Genomic DNA, 21,305 nt, shown 5'->3' with positions numbered 1-21,305 from the left:
GGGATTACAGGCACGCACCACCATGCCCAGCTAACTTTTTGTATTTTTAGTAGAGACGTGGTTTCACCTTGTTGACCAGGATGGTCTCGATCTCTTGACCTCGTGATTCACCCGCCTCGGTCTCCCAAAGTGCTGGGATTACAGGCTTGAGCCACCGTGCCCGACAACTTCAAAATTTTTAATGTGTGATCCCCTTCTTCCTTTTCCTTTTATTGTTTTTGTTTTGTTTTGTTTTGTTTTTAGTGGGAGGATTGGTACTTCTTTTAAGAAGACAGGGAAAAATAACTTCATAGGCAATGCTTTTCTTTTGCTGGATTGTCAAGTTAAAAATAACCATTTTTATGAAAAGAGGAGAAAGGAGAGTATTAATTTTTAGAAGCACCCTAACACATGTAAATCCCAATTCCTTAAAAAAGAGATAGTCCAAAACAGTGGATAACGTCTGTTTTTGAATAAATTTTCTAGATAGCTACTAGTCGAGAGTAAAGAGAAGAATGAAACATGATAGGTACTGAAAAGTCAGCATGAAATTAAAAATTGGCCATGAAAAAAATCTACCAAATGGATAGCTTGCTGGTGTAATCACCTGTTTATTCCATATGTTTCACTGCTATTAATTCTGATAAGAAATTCTGATTTTTAAAGCCCTCTTCAAACCTAACCATTCATTTGTTTCTAAAAACAAATCAGAAAAAAATCAGACAAAACGATTTTCTTAGAAATCAACTATGACTTACAGAAACCTGAGGTGGTGGAGGCAAAGAAAGAGATGTTGCTGGAGAAAAATATCCTAATGAACATTCAGAGAAAAATGATGATTGCACTGGTGAAGGAGCTATAAAAAAAAAAAAAAAAAAAAAATTTGTTAAGAGTTTAGTAACAGAAATACGCCATCAGGAATGTATTAAATTTATGTTATGTTTAAAGAAATACATCTAGGTGGAGTGCAAATTAGACTTTATCAACCTCTGATAAAATCTTTAACCCTCATGAGTCCATCTCCAGCCATTTAAATTGTCATATCATCATAAAGTCAGCCATTCACTTTAAACAATCAGTCCCTCAAAACTCTCACTTTGTTCCACTTTTAACCTAATGATGATATCAGGGAAGAGAGCAGAAAAGGCTAAAAGCATACTTTAAATAACAAAAACAACAACACAAGCATACTTTTTTAAGAAATAATGAAACAAAAAATTCTCCTGAATCCTGCCAAAATGCCTTGGCCAAAGGAAAACAATGATGTGGTGACTGCATTATTCCCTTCTTGCGGAGCAAAAGAAAGTTGAGGAAATGGACTATATATAAGCTGTGTAGAAAGCAAACAAAACTAGGAATAAGAACTAATTAGTAGTGTATTTAATAAGGTGCACATTTTTTCACAATTTAATTTAAAATAATTAAAATTGACGCATCTCAGCATTTTTCTTCCTTGGTGGCAGATAAAAATAAGTGTGTATTTTATCTTCAATGACTTGTTAGCCTCACTGAAATACAGCAGTTTCAAAGATTATTCTTACTACCCTATCCACTAACTATACAATCTTAGAAAAAATCTAACATTTCTTCTTTATCCCAGGTCTCACAAGTAAATACAGATATTACTCACATGCCTTATATGGGGTTGACTTAAGGCCCAAATGAGATCATCTGAATATACACTAATCTTTGGAACATTTTACACGGCGCTGTGGATGTGGCTGCTGTGTCACATTTGTGTCATTAGGTGGCAGAGAGAAGAGGCTATGTTTATTCAGTGTTCTGCCCCATGAACGCTTGAATGTTTAATAGTCTGATACTTGATGGTGCTCTTATTTTGTGGACTTGGCATGTTTTCCCTTCCCAGTTACTGGGAGAGAAGGTGGACCTAGACTCTGAGGAAAGTCCTCCAGGCCACATTGTCCTCATCCAGATTTATCCAGTCCTGATTCACTGCCAGGGGCCAGGAGAAGCTTCTCAGAACTTTCTAACCTTTGTGTTGGGCTGGCCAACAGGGGGTCTGAAAGGACAGTGGGAAGGTAGAGGATGCCCTCAGCAAGAGCAGCCTTCATTCATGAGTTTCAGAAACTAGTGGTAGGAAAGACGGAAGACCATTATGTGCTGATTCATGCTACCCAACACGTGAGGACCAACCAGGAGGACAAAGGACTAGGGAAGTATTTACTGGTGTTTGATTCAGTTAATAGTATTATCAGTAGACACTTTTATTGTGCTCCTGATTTGGTGTCAATATTTCTTGTTACTGATTTTTGAGATGGCATCTAGCTCAGTGCCCAGGCTAGAGTGGAGTGGCATGATCTCAGCTCACTGCAACCTCCACCTTCCAGGTTCAAGTGATTCTCCTGCCTCAGGCGCGTGAGTAGGTGGGACTACAGGAGCAAGCCAACATTCCTGGCTAATTTTTGTATTTTTAGTAGAGATGGGGTTTCACCATGTTGCCCAGGCTGGTTTGAAACTGTTGACTTCAGGGGATTATCCTGCCTCGGCCTCCCAAAGTGCTGGGATTACAGGTGTGAGCCACCACATCTAACCATTCTTCTTTTTAACACAGGAAAGAAGTTGACACAACCTGTAATTGGCTTACAGTGTCAGCACTGGCCAGAATGACTAGGTGGATGGGTCCCAGCCCAGATCAAGATGCAGAGACCAGAATGGAGGTCTAGCCCTGTGCCAGGTGGCTGGTTGGAACAGAGGTGCAGATACAGGCTCCACCTGCTCTAGGACCACCAGTGGTGCTCAAGGTGTTTGCAGCCTCAGAGCGTGGCTTTCCACAAGTCCACCCGCCCCCAAGGGCATGCAGCTGCAGTTCCTGCTCAGCTTTCATTACAGGGACGGACAGGCTGACACTGGGATACCCACTGCCTCTGGTCCTGGCCTCTGCCTTGGTGGCACTGCGTGCTCCTGCTAGCCAGGGGCAGCTACTGGGACCACTCCATCATTTTAGTATTCTCATTTTTAAGTTGTTCTGCTATTGTGGCATCCTAGTGAAAAAAAAAATCTTTTGGCAATTTTTGAACTGCCTGACACCTAAGATCCTAAACAGGTTCTTCACTGTATTTGAATTATCTTGTTTTTGTTCTTTTGTTTCCCTCTAAGGGAAAAACTCTATATAGAAAACATTTTTTTTTAAATACAGGATAAAGTGAATTAAAAGATTTGTTTAATGCATATTTCTTCAAGTATAACATGTCTATGTTGGCAAACTTTGAGAATAAAATAAAAAAAATATATGTATCTGCAGTTAATGTGGTGAAAAATTAAAATTTTACAAAGCTGCGTACAGAATATGTTCTCTGTATAATGTTTTACAAGATCATTTAAAAAGCATAGATTATAAAGTTATTTTATAGAAATAGAGTATTAATAATATTGTAAATACTTGGGAATTACAATGAATCATCTCCAAGAATCTGAAAATAAGAAAATTAAAGATTGACCAAAGCAAATTAAATTATGATCTCAAAACATAACATAATGTAAGACTATCAAACACCAGCTTAAAACAACCTGAAAAATGAACACTTTGATATAAACACTAGCCAAGTAACACATATTTCATTTAGTCTCTAGTCTAGATACACCAAAGTAGGATTCTAGTTTCGATTTGGTCTCACCATGTGACTACAGGGAGAAATACACTGATCATGTGTTCTTCCAAATTCTCCAGTTCCTGGAATGCCAACTGCATTCCATTTTCGCCTCAGTATTACTTTTAAAATTATTTGTGAAGGAATAGGTCTTTCACAGCCAATCACCCCTGAACATCAACAAAATCAAGTCTCTAGCCCTCAAAGTTAAGTCAGAGTCTAGAGTATGCAACCTAAAGCAGAGTACACCCCTGACCAGTTCTAATCAGTCTTTCATGAGATGCCACTAGTATCACTTTCTACCTCAAAATTCCTAACAAATTATCACACTAGAAAGAGACCAGAAGCCAAATAACAAAAAACGTCTTTTGTTCTTTAACGCAGAAAGAATCTTGGATATAAAGATCAAGAGTCTGTTGTTTTTCTAAAAGTAGTGTTCTCATCTTTCCCATTCTTCACTTTTTATATTTTAAGACAGAATCTTGCTCTGTTACTCAGGCTGGAGTACAGTGGTACTATGTCAGCTCACTGCAACTTCCTTCTGAGTTCAAGCAATTCTCATGCCTTAGCCTCCCAAGAAGCTGAGATTTCAGGCGCACACCACCACACCCAGCTAATTTTTGTATTTTTAGTAGAGACAAGGTTTCGCCATGTTAGCCAGGCTGGTCTCCAACTCCTGGCTTCAAGCAATCTGCCCACCTCAGCATTCCAAAGTACCGGGATTACAGACGTGAACCACTGCATTTGGCCCAATCTTCACTTTCTAGAGCAAGTAATTAACAGAGTTTAAACAATTATTTACCTATTTATTTAATTTACAGACTATCTAGAAACACTCTGAAATAAAGGTTAATATTACTTACTTGAGGTCTGCTAAGTATTTACAACAACAAATAATGTCTATCATCATACAGTTCATCAGCAAATCTCACTTTCATTACACGTTTCTTTCAAGGTTTTGAATAGTATAATGACCATTCTCTATTTAATACATGTAAATACACAAAGGTTTCAAGTTTGGGCTCATACCTGGAGAATTGGTTTCACTATCTGTATCCATAGCAACTTCTTCATAGTTATCATACTGATAAATGCCTCCTCCACTATCAGTAGGTTGCTTATCTAAGGATCGCCTCAGGTCAGGATCTGAAGACTAAGTATAACATTTTTTTTAGTTTCAAACCATTTTGTCTTAGGTCACATATCACAAAGGAACTGATAGTTATCTTCTGGGGAACAGTATCAAAAATCACGGTGATTCAGTTAGATGTGCCTATCATATCTTTGGGAAATTCCATTTAAATGACAGCTACACTGGTTGACATTTTATAACTGTATCACCAGATAGAAAATGGAATTTCCAAAGTACTAGCTACACAGATGAAATCCCTCATTGTTAGCTGAGCCACTAAATAATTAGCTCTCCCTATATACAATGACACCAAACTCTTTACGCACTTATGACTTCTGCATGATTAAGAAACTAGAGGAATACATGCAAGTTTTATGTCTTCAAGAATATATATAGTGTATTTCCCAAAAAATTCAAAAACATTTAAATTATAAGTAAATGATATCTGAAAACTATAAACTCTGGCTAAATGTGTTTATCTATTGTATGTTGTTCTTTTTTAGTTCTATGTTTCACTCAGAGACAGTTTATAATAAACTAAAAACTAGCAAAACCTCTCAAGAAGGAGGTAAACAGTAATGTGCATTTAATACCATATTTATCTCTAGAAAAAGATTCTACTGGCTGGGCGTGGTGGCTCACGCTGTCAGGAGTTCAAGGCCAGCCTGGCCAACATGGCAAAACCCCATCTGTACTAAAAATGCAAAAAATTAGCTGGGTGAGGTGGCGGACACCTGTAATCCCAGCAGCTCAGGAGGCTGAGGCAAGAGTATCACTTGAACCCGGGAGATGAGCTGAGATCACGCCACTGCACTCCAGCCTGGGAGACAAGAGTAAGATTCCGTCTCAAGAAAAAAAAAAAAGTTCAATAGTTCAATGTATAAATATTTATAATATCCCTTGCTTAAACAAACCTAACTCAATTAAATAATTTACTCTTTAATGTCCCTCTACTCTTCATTAATACATTCTCAAGTGTACTCTTTTTGGGTGGAGAGGGTAAAAGAAGGACGAGAGAAGAAGAGAGGATTACGAGTGTGTTCATATACATAGTAAATGTTCAACAAATGCTTGACCACTAAATACAAAATAGCCACATGCACTAAGATTATTACTCTATGATTTAAAATTTATTAAAATAGTCCATAATTAGTCATGACACACTTCTAAATCTACATTACTAACAATGAAAAACTAATGAAATTCTACTCTTACACTTAAGAAATAGCCATTTTCAGAATAAGTTTTCACCACAATTTAGTAATCCTACTTTCATCTAAATGGAAAACGGTAAGTTAAAAGAAGTATCTGTTTATCATAATTTTAGCCTTCATTTCTTCTACTTCTAATACCTACAACTACAAAAGACGCTTTCCCAATTATAACCTACCTTCCTTTTTTCCTTGAGTTATTTATATAATAAGCTCTCTTATTTGACTTAATCTATGAAGTAAGAGTTTAAGGACACAAGAGTAATGTTTTGATTTTATATTTTTGTATTTCTTACTTTACTTCTTGATCTCCTCTTGCCACCAACCAATTTCATGAATCGATTGTACTGTTCTTCCTGATTTGACAGATCTCGAATTTTTCTGATTTCTTCCTCTCTTTTCCGTCTCTCTTCTTCTTCAGCTTGTTTCCGCTGATCCTCTTCTTTCTGTCTTTCCTGCTCTTTTTGCTGTTGTAGTTTCTTCCATGCCTTTGTTTGCTGTTTCCTCAATGCTTGTTTAGCTTTAAATGAAAAATACATAAACATCAGTATCTATTAGGAGATAAAAGAAAAACAGTCTTAAAAAATATTTTCATTATTGATTTATCAATGATGATGCTCCTCTTAAGTTGTGTTTATACAAGATTGTCCTCCATTTTAGGGCCCTGTAATTCCCCAAACTCAAAACACTGAATTAAAATCTCAAAACTGTACTTATACATGAATTCAACCAAGAGAATTTAACAGGCTGGGCACGGTGGCTGACGACTGTAAACCCAGCACTTTAGGAGGCTGAGGTGGGCAGATCACCTGAGGTCAGGAGTTAGAGACCAGCCTGGCCAATATGGTGAAACCACATCTCTACTAAAAATAACAAACATTAGCCGGGCTCGGTGCCAGACGCCTGTTATCCCAGCTACTCAGGAGGCTGAGGCAGGAGAATTATGAGACTCATAATAAAAAAAAAAAAAATTTAACAGAAATAGCAGAAATGATCACCTGTAGTGCTAACTTTTTTGGCCGAATGTGTTTTTGTACTTGTTTTAACTTTTTGCTGCACAGTTTTCGTCTTAGTCAACTTTTCTTTGCTTTCTTTCATCACCTGCTGTTCTTTTTGTTGCCATTTTTTACTGGCTGACTGAAGAGCCAAAAGGCGAAGCTGTAATTCAGACAACTCCTCTTCATCTTCACCAAGTTTCTTTAAAGAAAAAAGAAAGACTTTAAATTTTTAAATCCTATTACTTACCTTATACATTTCATCAAGTCAAATCCTTTATAGGATAAAAATTTAAAGTTTGGCAGCAAATAGGACAAGGCAAATACAGATAAAATAAGTAAACTAATTTACTTCCCATAGCCCAAGACTCCTAATATATGAATAGAAGATCAGAGTGCAGAAGGTATGTGTATACATGTAATGTAGGATTGGTGAGGTAGTACAACTGAAGGAATAGGATAATGCAAAAAATAAAAAAGTTATTAACTAATATTTAAAAGGGCTTCCCAAACCTAAAGGAATAAATGTCTGATGGCAACAAATGCAAGGAAGAAATCAAGACCCAGGAGAAGTAAAGAAAGCAGAAGTGGTTCCATGGTCATGTGATTTGCTAGTCTCTCAAGTAATAGAGAACAGACACACTGAATGTCAAGAATCAAACTTACAGATTTTCTTTTACTGTGTATATTTTTTAATTCTCTAAATTACTATTGAAGGGAAAAATCTATAGAGATTTGTTTACAGCTAACTGCTATGTGTTCTAAGGCTACAGATGAGTATTTTAAATATTTTTGAACACACAAGAATTTTCTTCAGGAAAGCTAAAACAGGACAATAATGTTAAAAGCAGATATCTGGTAACTTTTTTCCAATTAGATAACTTAATTTTTGCATTTCTCTTTTGAAATAGTTTTAAAAATTAATCTATTCTCTACATTACAGCAAAAATAGAAATGAAAAATGTCAGGCTCCCTAGAGGTTCTTAAATTGAGTCTATGGATTTTAATAAAGTGTACGGGGATTCCTTTGGCTTCCCCACCCCTGAAGTTAAACATAAAACACTGTTTTTTCTTTATGTATGTGCATAGAACAGAAAGGAAGAGTCGAAAAATATTCCAAAAGGTTAAGGCCCACTTATCTAACAACTTTTTCTTATAGGCAAATTGCAGTTATATTTTCTCCTCAAATCCAATTAAATTATTTCTATTGTTAAACATAAAGAAAATAGTGGATACTAACTAATGATTTCACCTGAATATGAACTACTATAAGCCCCTAAATACTATCATACACTTCAGTACTTCAGTTTAACCAAACCAGGATACAGTTACCCTTTCCACTGTTGTTAAGTACAGGTAAGCAATAATTTCAAAATTATCATGATTCTTTTTTAAATTTTAAGTCATTTAAACATACCAAATTCTATTGCTTAATACTGAAATTCTAAAGCTGTGCTGTTCAACATGGTAGCAATGAGCCACATGTGGTTATTTGAATTTAAGTCGACTAAAACTGAAAAAATTTGTACCTAAGTCATGCTAATCACTTTTCAAGTTCTTCATAGCCACATGTAGCTAATAGCTACCATATTGGAGAGTACAGCTATAAAACATTTCCATTAATGTAGAAAATTCTATTAAACAGTGCTCATCTAGAGAGTTTAACTAAAATAAAGCTATCCTCACTATTCCATTGAGATAAACTCTTGTTTTCTTTTTTTTTTTTTTTTTTTAATTATTTGCTTTTTTTCAACTTAGAATCTCACTATGTTGCCCAGGCTGGTCTCAAACTCCCAAGCTAAAGAGATCCTTCCACCTCAGCCTTCCAGAGTGCTGTGATTACAGGCATAAGCCACCATACCCAGTGAGACTTGATTACTTTTTGCAGCTACTTCCTTTGAAATGAAAGAAACCACTGATTCTGTCACCCACCTATATGCTACGTGAGGTAGCTACTTGAACAGCAAGAGCACAGAACTAAGCTCATTAGTTCTTAATAGTCAGATAACCTCATTTACTTGCTCTGACACTTAATTCCTGTGTAACTTTAGGCAAGTCACTTAATCTACTTATATGATTCTTACTTCATCTCTGAAATGTATATATGTCAACTTGATTCACAGGGTTATTGTGAGGGTATTAAAAATATGTATGTGTATGTTACATATTATCGTTCCTAAATTCAGGGCCATCTTTTTCCTAAAGCTCCTAGGCTACTTAAATCATTTCAATTTATGCAGAAAAACCAACTGAAATCTCAAAAGAAAAACTACGGATATTTCAGATCTCTAAGTCAACAAATTGAAAAGACTTGGGTTATTGAGTGCCTGTTTGGGTTACACTGTTGGGTTATATTGCTGCCTGCACATCAAACATGTTTCTGTACTTCATTCTACTGAAGCCCCACAACAATCCAGATAACAGAAGACATTAAGTTCATTTTATAGAAAAGAATATAGAAGCAAGAAAAGGCTAAATGGTTTATACAAGGTCACTCCAAAGAAGTGGAGGTAGAATTTGATATCAGGTGAAGGTCTACCTAACTAAAGCTTACCCACACAGGATAACCCACAAGAAACAGGGAAAGTATCTGGATCAAAATTAAGTTTCAAAAAACAAATGATTAAAAAAAGATCCTGCATGAATATATACAACACTTTAATGAAACATAATTTGCAGAACCCAGGGAAAAGAGACTACAAGACAGAGCTCCAGAATTTCTTATCTTTATGTCCAAACGGAGTTATAGGAATGATGAAAGAAAATGAGTGAAAAGACAGAATTTCCCTTTCAAAAAAACAAGTTAAAGCAATGCAAAAATGGGTGTTACAGAGATGATCCAGTCTCACAAAGCAGTATCTTACCTTTTCAGACAGAATATCTGAGGTACTAATTCTTCTTGTTAAATTTTGTTCTTTATCTTGCAAACCTTTAAAATAAAATAATTTTTTTGAATACTCTAAAAGATAGCCACAATCTAAAATAAAATAATCCTAAATAGTATCTGGTAATTATTTTAAAGAATATCATTAAAGGGTCTCATTTTCTCAGTCTCTCAACCAAAAGAAAACACTATTAAAGAGAATGAAAATCTGAACAAACTTCTTAGCCTCAATACTGAAAGTTATAAGGCAAAACGATTCAAAATATTAAAATAAAACCACACCTTAATAAAGTAACTTCTGGACTAGAAATAGTCATTTCAAATAAGAACAGAATTTATAAAGCATAGAAACAAGCAGCAGCACTTCATTACCAAGTGGATTATCCACACTGACGGAATATAATGATGACTAAATCCAATACTCTACTCTATATTGGGATGAATTCAAAGTTTGCAGACTGTATTGGATTTATGCATTAGAGAACTGGTCTTTTATTTATTCAATCTAGAAAAGCATCAGTAGAGGCAGCTTAAATATCAATAAAATTGAGTCCATCCATACATTTTTTTCCAGTAACCTAGCTTTGGGCCCAGATGACTGATGAAACAGTGAACAAATCTTAAGTTTGTAAATTAGTTAATCTATAACAGCTCTACACATCACATAATAAAGATATACAACATTTACAATCCTGTTGAGATACTTTTATAGCTAAAACAGATTATGTTAAAAATTCAGAAATCTTTCCTTAAGAGATGACCAAACTGAAGTTGCAAAGCTAGGATTTAAACTAGATCTTAACTCTAAGCCTAGTGTTTTTACCATAATACCACACCTGTCAGTGTTCCAAACATCCTAGTTTGACTGCTCAAGTGAACCTACTGGTGAAAGAATATGCAACATTCAATAAATAGAGAAATGACTAATCAAGCACCTCAGTCAACAGAAGAGAAGGCAATGACCAAATTTCAAGACAAATGACTTCTGTTAAAAGGCTCATTCTATAAATATGAATTTGTTGCAACATGATACATTAGAAAGTCATTTGAGTGGCCAGGCGTGGTGGCTCATGTCTGTAAACCCAGAACTTTGGAAGGCAGAGCCAGGCGGTTCACCTGTGCTCAGGATTCAAAGCCAGCCTCAGCAACATGATTAAACTCCATCTCTACTGAGAATACAAAAAAGTAGCTGGGCATGGTGGTATGCCCCTGTAGTTCCAGCTACTCGAGAGACTGAGGCAGAAGAATCACTTGAACCCAGGAGGTGGAGGTTGTAGTGAGCCAAGATCACACCACTGCACTCCAGCCTGGGTGACAGAGTAATGCTTTGTCTCAAAAAAAAAAAAAAAAAAAAAAAAAAAGAAAAGAAAAAGAAAGAAAAAAGAAAAGAGAAGAATGTGAACGTAACACAAATTTTACATTTACTTATGTGTGATTTGTCTCAGAGAAACACTAAGAATGCAGAAAACTGCACCCAAGTCATCTGAGCCGTGTACTTCAAGTATCTATCAACTACCCAAGTTCAGTGTATATGTTATAAGTCACGTTCATCTACATCTGTTATTACAATTTATTGTCTGATTTCAGGTAACACTCCTTGTTCTACTTCATAACAACTCATAAGTAGCAAACGTTCCACTTCCACAGGTATACTTTAGGTCTATTTTATTGAAAGCTCATGTTTACTTTAATATTTCAGACTTTTTTTTTCCCATTTCACATGCAAAGCTGTCCTATCATTTTTCGTTGATTCCTATCTTTTTTTTTTTTTAATGTGCCATGGACAAAGTTTTTGAGTGCTGTTCCTCTAACCCACTTTCTCCATACACCCTATTGTTTTTAAAGGGTGTAAACCACAATTTTGCAGCGTGGTAATACTGGGGAATGAATATATCCCCTTATAACAAAAATAATAATACTTTTAAAAACAACAGAATAGTAATAACTATTACACAAAAATAAACAGGGAAATATTAAACAGCTTTCCAATAATAAACAGAGAAAGCACTAAATTTTTCACCTACATGAGAAACTTACGAGTTTCATTAGGTCATGAGAAATCTAATAGCTGATTAGGATCTCACCTGTCTATGCAAAATGGCAGCACCTCCCTTTAATGTAGCATAGAGGCAAATATCTATTAACATAGCAGGTACCTTGTGACTACATTGCTACCTTAAAAATAATTACAATAAATTCAATAAATAAATAAATACAAATTTCAGACAATAAATATAACTTTACACAAAGATTATAAACGCAGGTTTAAACTGATCAAATGGGTAGCTAGACAGTGTTCTACCACTGTCAGAAGTCTGTACAATAAAATTATCTCAATTTTTACTCAAAACCTCCAAAATGAACATTGTTCTTGTCACACAATAATTAAAATATTACCAACTGAAACTCTAATGTGAGCTAAAGTCATCAGCATATAGGTGGTAGTTAAAACCATAATAATGAGAATACCCCAAGAGAACAGGACATTGAGTACATGACAAATTAAGAAATTACGCAGGAAAAGTTATTTAAAACAAACAAAAGACAGAAAAGGAAAATCAGAAGGTTATTTTTTAAATCCAGATAGGTATAATAGAGCAGAAATCCCAAAATTTCAAGGTAAGTAAACCATCACTGAATGTAAGTAGAGAGATATCTACCCCCAATGGAATATTCTCAACAATGCAGCCAGAGTGATGCTTAAAAATATAAAATAGATTATATCAGTCCTTTGCTCAAAACCCTGTAAGAGCTCCCACTTCACTAGAAATAAAAAAAAACAAGGTTTTTACAAGGCTCTCTCTTTAAGATCTACCCCCTCCTGCCATTTCCAATCCCTTCTCTCCCATTATTCATTCCCCTCACTCTCTCTTCTGTATTAGCACAAGACTCCTTGTTCTTCCCCAAGCATGTCAGGCATTCTTCTATATTATGGTCATTTCTCTAGTTCAGCAATTCTCAAACTTCAGCATGTAGCAGAATCAACAGGAGAGCTAATTATATACAGATTACTAGGCTTCATTTCCAGAGCTCCCAATTCAGTAGCTCTAAGGTAGAGACTGAAAATTGGTGCTTCTATCAAGTTCCCATATAATACAGTCACCAGAAACCACACTTTGAAACTCACTGATTTAGTTATTCCTTTTGTGTAGAAGCCTCTTCCACCAGATACACATTTGGCTATTCCCTTACTGTCTTCGAAGTCTTTCTTTAAATCTCACCTTCAAATAGACGCCTATGCTGACTACCTTACTAGTGCTGCAACCTGTATCCTCTCTATCCCTTTCCTACTTACCCTGCTATACTTTTAATCTTTCATAACAGTTAATTTACTCATCATGTTTACTGTTTTATCTTCAAAAATGCAAGCCCATGAAGGCATAAGTTACTACCTATTTTGTTCATCAACTTATTTCCAAGAGCCTGGAATAATTAGTGCTCAACTAATTTTTGAATGAATGGAAGAATGAAATAAAAAACATCCACTAAAATTTGCAGTTAGGTCATAGGAAACTACGATAAGTAGTTTCAGTATTGTGATGTGGGGTAGAAAAGCAAACTGTATTGGGCTAACAAGGAAATGAGAAGTAAAGTGAAAAGCTGGTACAGACTAGATGTCTCAGAAGTCTAACTGAAAAGAGGAAGTTTAAGACAGAATGTAGGATGAGAAAGAGGATTTCCATTTTTGGATGGAAAACTCAAATATATTAAGAACACCCTAAGGAGACAATGGTTAAAGATAAAGCAGAATAAATAAAGCAAGGTCCCAGAGAAGGCAGAAGAAGTTAGAGCCAGAGCCAGGAGAACAAGTGAAAACAAAATGGCCATGAGCAACAGAGTCATTACCCTCAGAGTGAAAGAACTGAAGTAAAAATTGATATGGGTTACAAAGAAGTTTATGGTCAGGAAGTGAAAAGCTGGAATTGAGTGCGAACACCTCAAATAAGAGGCAAGCTTATATACTGACAATAATAAATATTGAGTAAAAGGCCTGAAAAAACTGTAAAGGCATAGAAGAGTTGTCAGGAGGTTCACCAATAATATAAGTTTGACAGTAGAGTCTTGCTAAGGATTGGTGGGGAATTATACATGTAGAAACACTTACATATATATAATTTACTGATTCAGACGACATTTTAGCTTCTTTGATTTTTCTCCAATCACCCTTCCATCCTGATGCCAGTTATTTTTCTAAAACATACATCTGATCACATCATTTTCTTGCTTAAAATTAGCCAACCCACTGTTTAAAGGACAAAATTCAAATTATTTAGCAAGATATTCAAGGCCCTTCCCAATCTAACACTAACCTGTCCTTTTATAAATTTATATCCAATCACTCACTAAAAAAAAAAAATACCATATCTCTCATACTGCATATATATTTGATTAATCTCAATGCCCTTAAAAAGCCTTCTGTGCCTTTATCTGCTCATTTGCTTTCTTTTGACTTCCCCAGTGGAAAAGACTCATTTTTCCAGAGGCATATCAAGCATCTACATCTCTACGAAATCTTTCTAAATCCAGGTGAGGATATTTAATCCTTCCTGTATTACTCTAGGCTTTCACACATAACTCTTATTATACTCCATGTTAGTTATTTGTGTGTCTTTTCTATTCATCTGTGTTACACTTTCCAAAACAGCGTGTATAGAATCATGGTACTAAATTGAAGAGGGGAAAGAAAAGCATCTTCCTGAGAACATGCAACCTAAAATGATCATCACTCAGGCTTGCAACCAAATTCACATCATATGGGCAGCCAGTGATTCCAGGGTTGAACTGATTCCAGGGCTGAAGTCTACAGCAAATCTCTCTGGAAAATGTATCTTTGTCCCAGGTCTTAAAAACTTCCCACCATAAAAATTCAAAAGAAAATGAGCACCTCATATTAAACCAAACCAAAAGAAAACAAAATCACTAACTGTTCAAGAAAAAAAAGTACCAAAACAAAAACAAACATCAGAAATCAAACACCCAAAGACCTATCAAAAATTAGCAGAGATAGGAGATAAAACAAAACAGACCTACAGTTAATTTGTTTAAAGAAACAAAGATAAAGATGAATATATAAGCAGGGAAAGAATGATCAAAATGATCTGAAAACAAAACAAAAATGAAATAGTAAAATATAAACTGTAATTGAAATTTATAACACAATAGGTGCGCTTAAGGCAGATTATATACAGCTGAAGAGACAATCAGTAAAATGAAAACTATATCAGAGGAAATTTTCCAGAATTTGTCAATTACAAAGTCACAGAAACTTAGAGAAATTGAGACACGAAAGATAAAGTATGATGACTTAACATACATCTATAGAGAATTCCAAAAAAAAGAGAGAGAACAGTGCAATATTCTAAGCAATAATGATCATTTTTTTCAGAACCAATGCAAGATCCAATCCAGATTCAAGGAACAACAAATCTCAAGCTGGATACATAAAAAGAAATCAACAAACAGCACATCACAGCTGAACTACAGAATATCAAAGACAAAAACAGGCTCTTTAAAACAACCAAAGAAAAAAAGATTATCTTCAAATTGGAAACCATGAAGACTGACAGATGACTTTTCAAAATCAACAATGGAAGCCAGAAAATATTGTCCGTAAGAATATAATTAGGGGCTGGATGCGGTGGTTCATGCCTGTAATCCCAGCACTTTGGGAGGCTGAAGTGTGTGGATCACTTGAGGCCACGAGTTCGAGACCAGTCTGACCAACGTGGCAAAACCCCATCTCTACTAAATACTAAAATTAGCCAGGTGTGGTGGCATGTGCCATAGTCCCAGCTACTCAGCAGGCAGAGGCATGAGAATCACTTGAACCCTGGAAGCAGAAGTTGCAGTGAGCCAAGATCACACCACTGCACTCCAGCCTGGAGTGAGACTTTGTCTCAAAAATGTATTTATAAAATTAAACAACCTAGAATTCTAAACCCAGGGAAAATATCTTTTAAAAAGAGTAAATAGAAATAGTTTTCCACCCAGCAAAAACACATTAAAAACAAAAAGTCTGAATAATGTATTTAAGCACTGGGCACTGGGCATGGTGACTCACACCTGTAATCCCAACATTTTAGGAGGCCAAGGCAGGAGGATCACTTGAGCCCAGGAGTTTGAGATCAGCCTGGCCAAAAAAATTTAAAAAAAAAAAAAAACCACACACACAAAGAGAATGTATTTATACATATATAATTCCAAACATAATATAAAGAGTAAGCCAAGAAAGTGCTAAATATATAGGCAAAGGTAAGCAAGCATCATTCTTTGTATTTCAGGGAAAGGGTAAGGTTCTTAATTAACTTTAAACACTGGTAGGACTATAAGACCAGAAATTTAGTATCTAACTTGCAAACTAGCAAACGAAAAAAAAAATTGTGAAGAAAAATATGAGGCTAGAAAGAAAAAAAGAAAACCAAGTATCAGTAATCATAAAAAATATGAGTAGACTGTATGTTCAAGTTAAAAGACAAAGATTGTCATACTAAATCATAAATTAAATCCAGCTCTAAACTATATAGAAGTAATATCTGAGACATGAAGATATGGAAAGACTGAAAGGGTGGGAAATTACATAAAGACAAAGATGATATGGCTATTAATATAAGACAAAATAGTCTTTTAGTCAAAAACATCAGAGATAAAGTCACTACATAATGACTCAATTACCCAGCTTCAGAGTACTTAAAGCAAAAAGTAAAAATCACAAATTCACCATCATACTGGCAAATTCTGACAAACTGTTCTCAGTAACTGATCAAGCAAATCAAAAAATAAAGACAGGAACAACATAAGAAGCTCAAGCAATCTATACATTCCTTTTAAACATACACAGGACTCTTATAAATAATTGATTACATACTAGACAATAAAGGAAGTCTCTAAGTATTTCAAAAGTTTGGTTATAGCAATCTTATTTTTTGGCAATATGATTGACTTAGATATCAATAAAAAAAATACTGCTAGAAAACCTACATGTTTAGAAAAAACATACTACCAAGTAGCCTACAAATCAATGAAAAATAAAAATTAGAAATATTTAGAATGAATGAAAAAGTTTAATATCCCAACTTGAGACAAAACAAGTTGAAATTTATGGCCTAAAATGATCTTAACAGGAGAGAGGCTGAAAACTACTGAATTTAAAAATCTATGGACTTATTTCAGGGGAAATTAAAGAAGAGAGCAGGAAAAAAAAAGACACAATTTATAAATACTACAAATAAGGATTCTTAATAATTTTTATAACTTCTATAACTTATAAGAAATAGATATATTACAAAAAATATATAGTTTACATAAACTGCCTTAACAGAAATAGAAAACATGAACAGTCAGATTAAAACCTTCTCAGAAAAAAACTCCACCCAGGCCCAGACACTTTTATGAGTAAGATCTACCAAGTATCTCAGAATAATTCCAATCTTCAACTACTACAGAGAATAAAGATGAAACCAGCGCCAATTAATTTTGTGAGTATCATAACCTTACATTAAAAACTGGCAAGGAAAAAGAGAGGGGGGAAATTACAGGCTATGAACACAGATAAAAAATTCTAAACAAAACACTAGCAAACCTTTATTTATAATGGCCAAAAATTGGACAAACCCAAACGTAACGAGGAAATGGATAAACTACAGTATGATGGGATACTCAACAACAAAAAAGAATTACTGACAAATAAAACTGTATGAATAAATTTCAAACACATTATGCTAAACGAAATAAGCTATCATCAAAAGGCAACATAGGCCAGGCGTGGTGGCTCACGCCTGTAATCCCACCACTTTGGGAGGCTGAGGCAGGCAAATTACCTGAGGTCAGGAGTTCGAGACCAGCCTGGCCAACATGATGAAACCCCATCTCTACTAAAAATACAAAAAATTAGCTGAGCATTGTGGTGTGCACCTGTAATCCCAGCTACTCAGGAGGTTGATGCCGAGAATTGCTTGAACCTAGGAGACAGAGGTTGCCGTAAGCAGAGATCGTGCCACTGCACTCCGGCCTGGGCAACAAGAACAAAACTCTGTCACCAAAAAAAAGGCAATACACTATATGACTCCATTAATGTGACATTATGGAAAGGCCAAAGTATAGGGACAGACCAGTGGTTACCAGGTGAACTAAGGGCTGAGGGAGGGGTTAACTACAAAGATACTTGGAAAAACTACTTGAAGTAGATGAAACTATTCTGTATCTTAATGGTGGCTGGTGATGGTTACCCAACTGTCTGCATTTGTCAAAACCTGAAAAACTATAAACTTATACATTTATAATGTTAAAAGGTAAATTTTACTGTATATAAATTATCTTAATAATAAAAAGAAAAAACAAGCCAAATCCATGATTTTAAAATGGTATAAACTATATTTAACTCAAGCATGCTAGGCTGGTTTAATACTAGAAATAAATTATGTAATTCATTATGCTCACAAATTAAAATAAATTAGATGCTCATTCAGCAATGAAGAAAAAAGATTTTGTTAAACTTCAACATCCATTCATGATGAAAATTTCAAACTAAGAACCGGGGTAAAACCCTCCTTTATCTAGCACGGGATACCTACAAAAAACTTAACATCATATTTAATGGAAAACATCAAAACCATTTAAGTCAGGAAAAAAAGGTGTCCACTATTATCACTTACGTATAACTTTCTATTATAGAGGCCAGCATGTCAGGCAAAATAAATAAATAAAAACTAAAAGTAAACAAAATTAGTTATTATTCAATAATATGAATGTCTACATAGAAAGTAGAAAATAATTTACAGATAATTAGATTCATTTCAGTGAAGTACACTACCAAAACAAGTAGTTACTCCTTTAGAGAAAGAAGAGTCATTATTAACTGAAGTATTTAATTTCATTACCTTGACTAGAATCAGTAGTGTCGGATTTCAGGGAAAGCTGTTTTGTTCCATCTTTAACTTTTTTCAACCGATTCTTATCTCCTGGTAAAGTCAATTTTTGCCTGAGTGGTTTTAATTCAAATGCCTGAAAAGTTTTGACTTGTGTTTTCTCCTCAGGAGCTACTTCTTTACTTGAATCCTTTGTAATACTGACATTATCAGTGCTAGTTTGGTCCTCAAAGTTCAATGTTTTAGGATCTTCCTGCACATTCTCTTCTTTGCTACTCAAAGCTAGTTTTTCATCTTTATTGATGCATTCTAGTTCCAACTGTATTTGCTTATACTTCAAAAGCAAATCTTCAAAAGTTTCTTCCACACAGTTTTCATTTTTTGATGAATAATTTTTTCTTGATGGAGACCTTCCAAAACTTTTGGCTGAACAGCATATTAAGGAAACCAGTGTCCAAAAATTTTCCAGTTAAATTTAACAAAAAAATTAGATGTTAGATTTTCTCCCATTTTAATTTTTCAAGAAAGATAAACTAATATTTTTAAATTACTAAATTTCATTTAATGTATGTGCAGCTAATGCCCACTTTCATTATGTGCCCATATTTGAATTTAACAAGTACCATATAAATACTCCACTTACAAAATCACTAGTGTCGTTAATTACCAGTAGTATCCACAGGTAGTCCACCTAGTTAGATAGGTTACAGCATCCTTTAAGTTCCAGGAAAGTCCATCATTAGCTGGATATTAAAGACTCTTTTCTTAAGGAAGAGGGGAGAAACTGAATGGTTTGTCACAAATGTGGACAATTTACATTTCAGGGGGCCAGGTGCAGTGGTTTACACCTGTAATCACAGCACTTTGGGAAGTCAAGGCAGGTGGATCACTTGAGGTCAGAAGTTCGAGACCAGCCTGGCCAACTGGTGAAACCCTGTGTCTACTAAAAATACAAAAATCAGCTGGGTGTGGTGGCATAGGCCTGTAGTCCCAGCTACTGTAAAGGCTGAGGCAGGAGAATCACCTGAATCCGGTTGGAGGCTGCAGTGAGCCGAGATCACACCACTGCATTCCAGCCTGGGCAACAGAACGAGACTCTTTCTCAAAAAAAAGGAAAAAAAGAAATTTACACTTCAGATAATCAGAAGGAAATGTTTCTTCTCTTTAGTTTTTTCTCATGTCTCAATTTTTTAAAAACTAAGAGATACAAAATGAACACTGACAATTATGTAGACTGATTTATGAATGATATTTTCCTAAAAATCTAACAAGCTTTGAGTTTACCAAGTATACTAACAACTAACATACGCAAAACTGAACTAATTATGGTTATAAAATTCTTAAAAATCACTTTAGGCCCAGCACACTGGATCACACCTGTAATCCCTGAACTATGGGAGGCCAAAGCGGGTGGATCACCCGAGGTCGGGAATTCCAGACCAGCCTGGCCAACATGGCAAAATCCCGCCTGCTGGGTGTGGTGGCGGGCGCCTGTAATCCCAGCTACTGGAGAGGTTGAGGCAGGAGAATTGCTTGAACCCCAGAGGCGGAGGCTGCAGTTAGCAGAGATGGCACCACTGCACTCCAGCCTGGGCAACTGGGGGAGACTCCGTCTCAAAAAAATAAATAAAACACCACTTTAAAATAGTATGCAAAATGTTTGTCCTGTTTTTTCCCTACAGACAAGGGGAAATGTTATGAAAATAATCTAAACCAACTGTTTTTGTTTTCTTCTCTAACATAGTGATACACGAAAAGTAATTCTTCCTTAAAAACAGCTACAAAGTTTCAAACTACAATTATTATTGTATACAATTCATACATGAGAATTGTTACACCTCATTTTTCCAGACTAGACATTTGCCAGAGAAATGACAAGTACCACCTGTGGTTTTAATATATCATTTATAGATTTTTTTATTTTTTTGCTTGTTTTGAGACAGAGTCTTGCTCTGCCAGCCAGGCTGGAGTGCAGTGGCACGATCTCAGCTCACTGCAACCTCCGTCTCCCAGGCTCAAGCAATTCTTCTGCCTCAGCCTCCCAAGTAGCTGGGATCACAGGTTCATGCCATCACACCAGGCTAATTTTTGTATTTTTGGTAGAGATGGGTATTCACCATGTTGGCCAGGCTGGTCTTGAACTCCTGACCTCAGGTGATCCACCTGCCTCAACCTCCCAAAGTGTTAGGATTACAGGCATGAGCCACTGTACTCAGCCTATAGATCATTTTCAGTTGGTTAGGATTTAACATTACAGTATCCCAAATATGGTTATTCTGTTTTAACTCCTCACAAGACAAGCAGCAAAAAAGATTTTTAAACTTTCCTGATGACCAATTCTAAAAATGATAATTACCATCATTTGAGAAACAAAAATAAGAAGTATATTTGAAAATCTTAACAATTCTACAGCACAACTGTTCTAGTATATCTTTGGTTCTCTGAACTCTTCAAAGCCTAATTTCTTGAAAGAAAACTAGTTTCTCTACACCCTTCTTACCAAATGGAATCTGGTTTCTGTCCCATTAATCCACAGAAACTGCTGTGGCTCAGTTTCCCCATCAATGTTTTCAAATCTTTTTTTTTTTTTTTACCTGATCTCCCTGAGGATCTGACACCATAAACCACTTCT

General features: G+C 35.4%; 1 protein-coding gene and 1 non-coding gene across 2 annotated transcripts in view; one reads left to right on the top strand and one right to left on the bottom strand.

Annotated features, from left to right (window-relative positions):
- Positions 1–21,305, bottom strand: part of ZFC3H1 (zinc finger C3H1-type containing) — a 56,986-nt gene that overhangs the window by 30,464 nt on the left and 5,217 nt on the right. Inside the window, exons 2-7 of the mRNA XM_039471836.2 lie at positions 18,686–19,099; positions 9,790–9,854; positions 6,929–7,127; positions 6,227–6,450; positions 4,617–4,740; positions 738–835 (exon numbers count right to left, since the gene is read on the bottom strand). Coding sequence (XP_039327770.1) covers positions 738–835; positions 4,617–4,740; positions 6,227–6,450; positions 6,929–7,127; positions 9,790–9,854; positions 18,686–19,099 — 1,124 coding nt within the window. The remainder of the gene's footprint in view (positions 1–737; positions 836–4,616; positions 4,741–6,226; positions 6,451–6,928; positions 7,128–9,789; positions 9,855–18,685; positions 19,100–21,305) is intronic.
- LOC120365198 (small nucleolar RNA SNORA17) lies at positions 1,678–1,800 on the top strand. Its single transcript, XR_005580206.2, has one exon. It is a non-coding gene; the product is annotated as a small nucleolar RNA SNORA17 (small nucleolar RNA).

This window comes from Saimiri boliviensis, chromosome 7 (assembly GCF_048565385.1).
Source record: "Saimiri boliviensis isolate mSaiBol1 chromosome 7, mSaiBol1.pri, whole genome shotgun sequence".
In the NCBI taxonomy this organism is placed as follows: Eukaryota; Metazoa; Chordata; class Mammalia; order Primates; family Cebidae; genus Saimiri; species Saimiri boliviensis.
The sequence above is the reverse complement of the archived record's forward strand: the minus strand, read 5'-3'. Positions and strand labels throughout refer to the sequence as shown.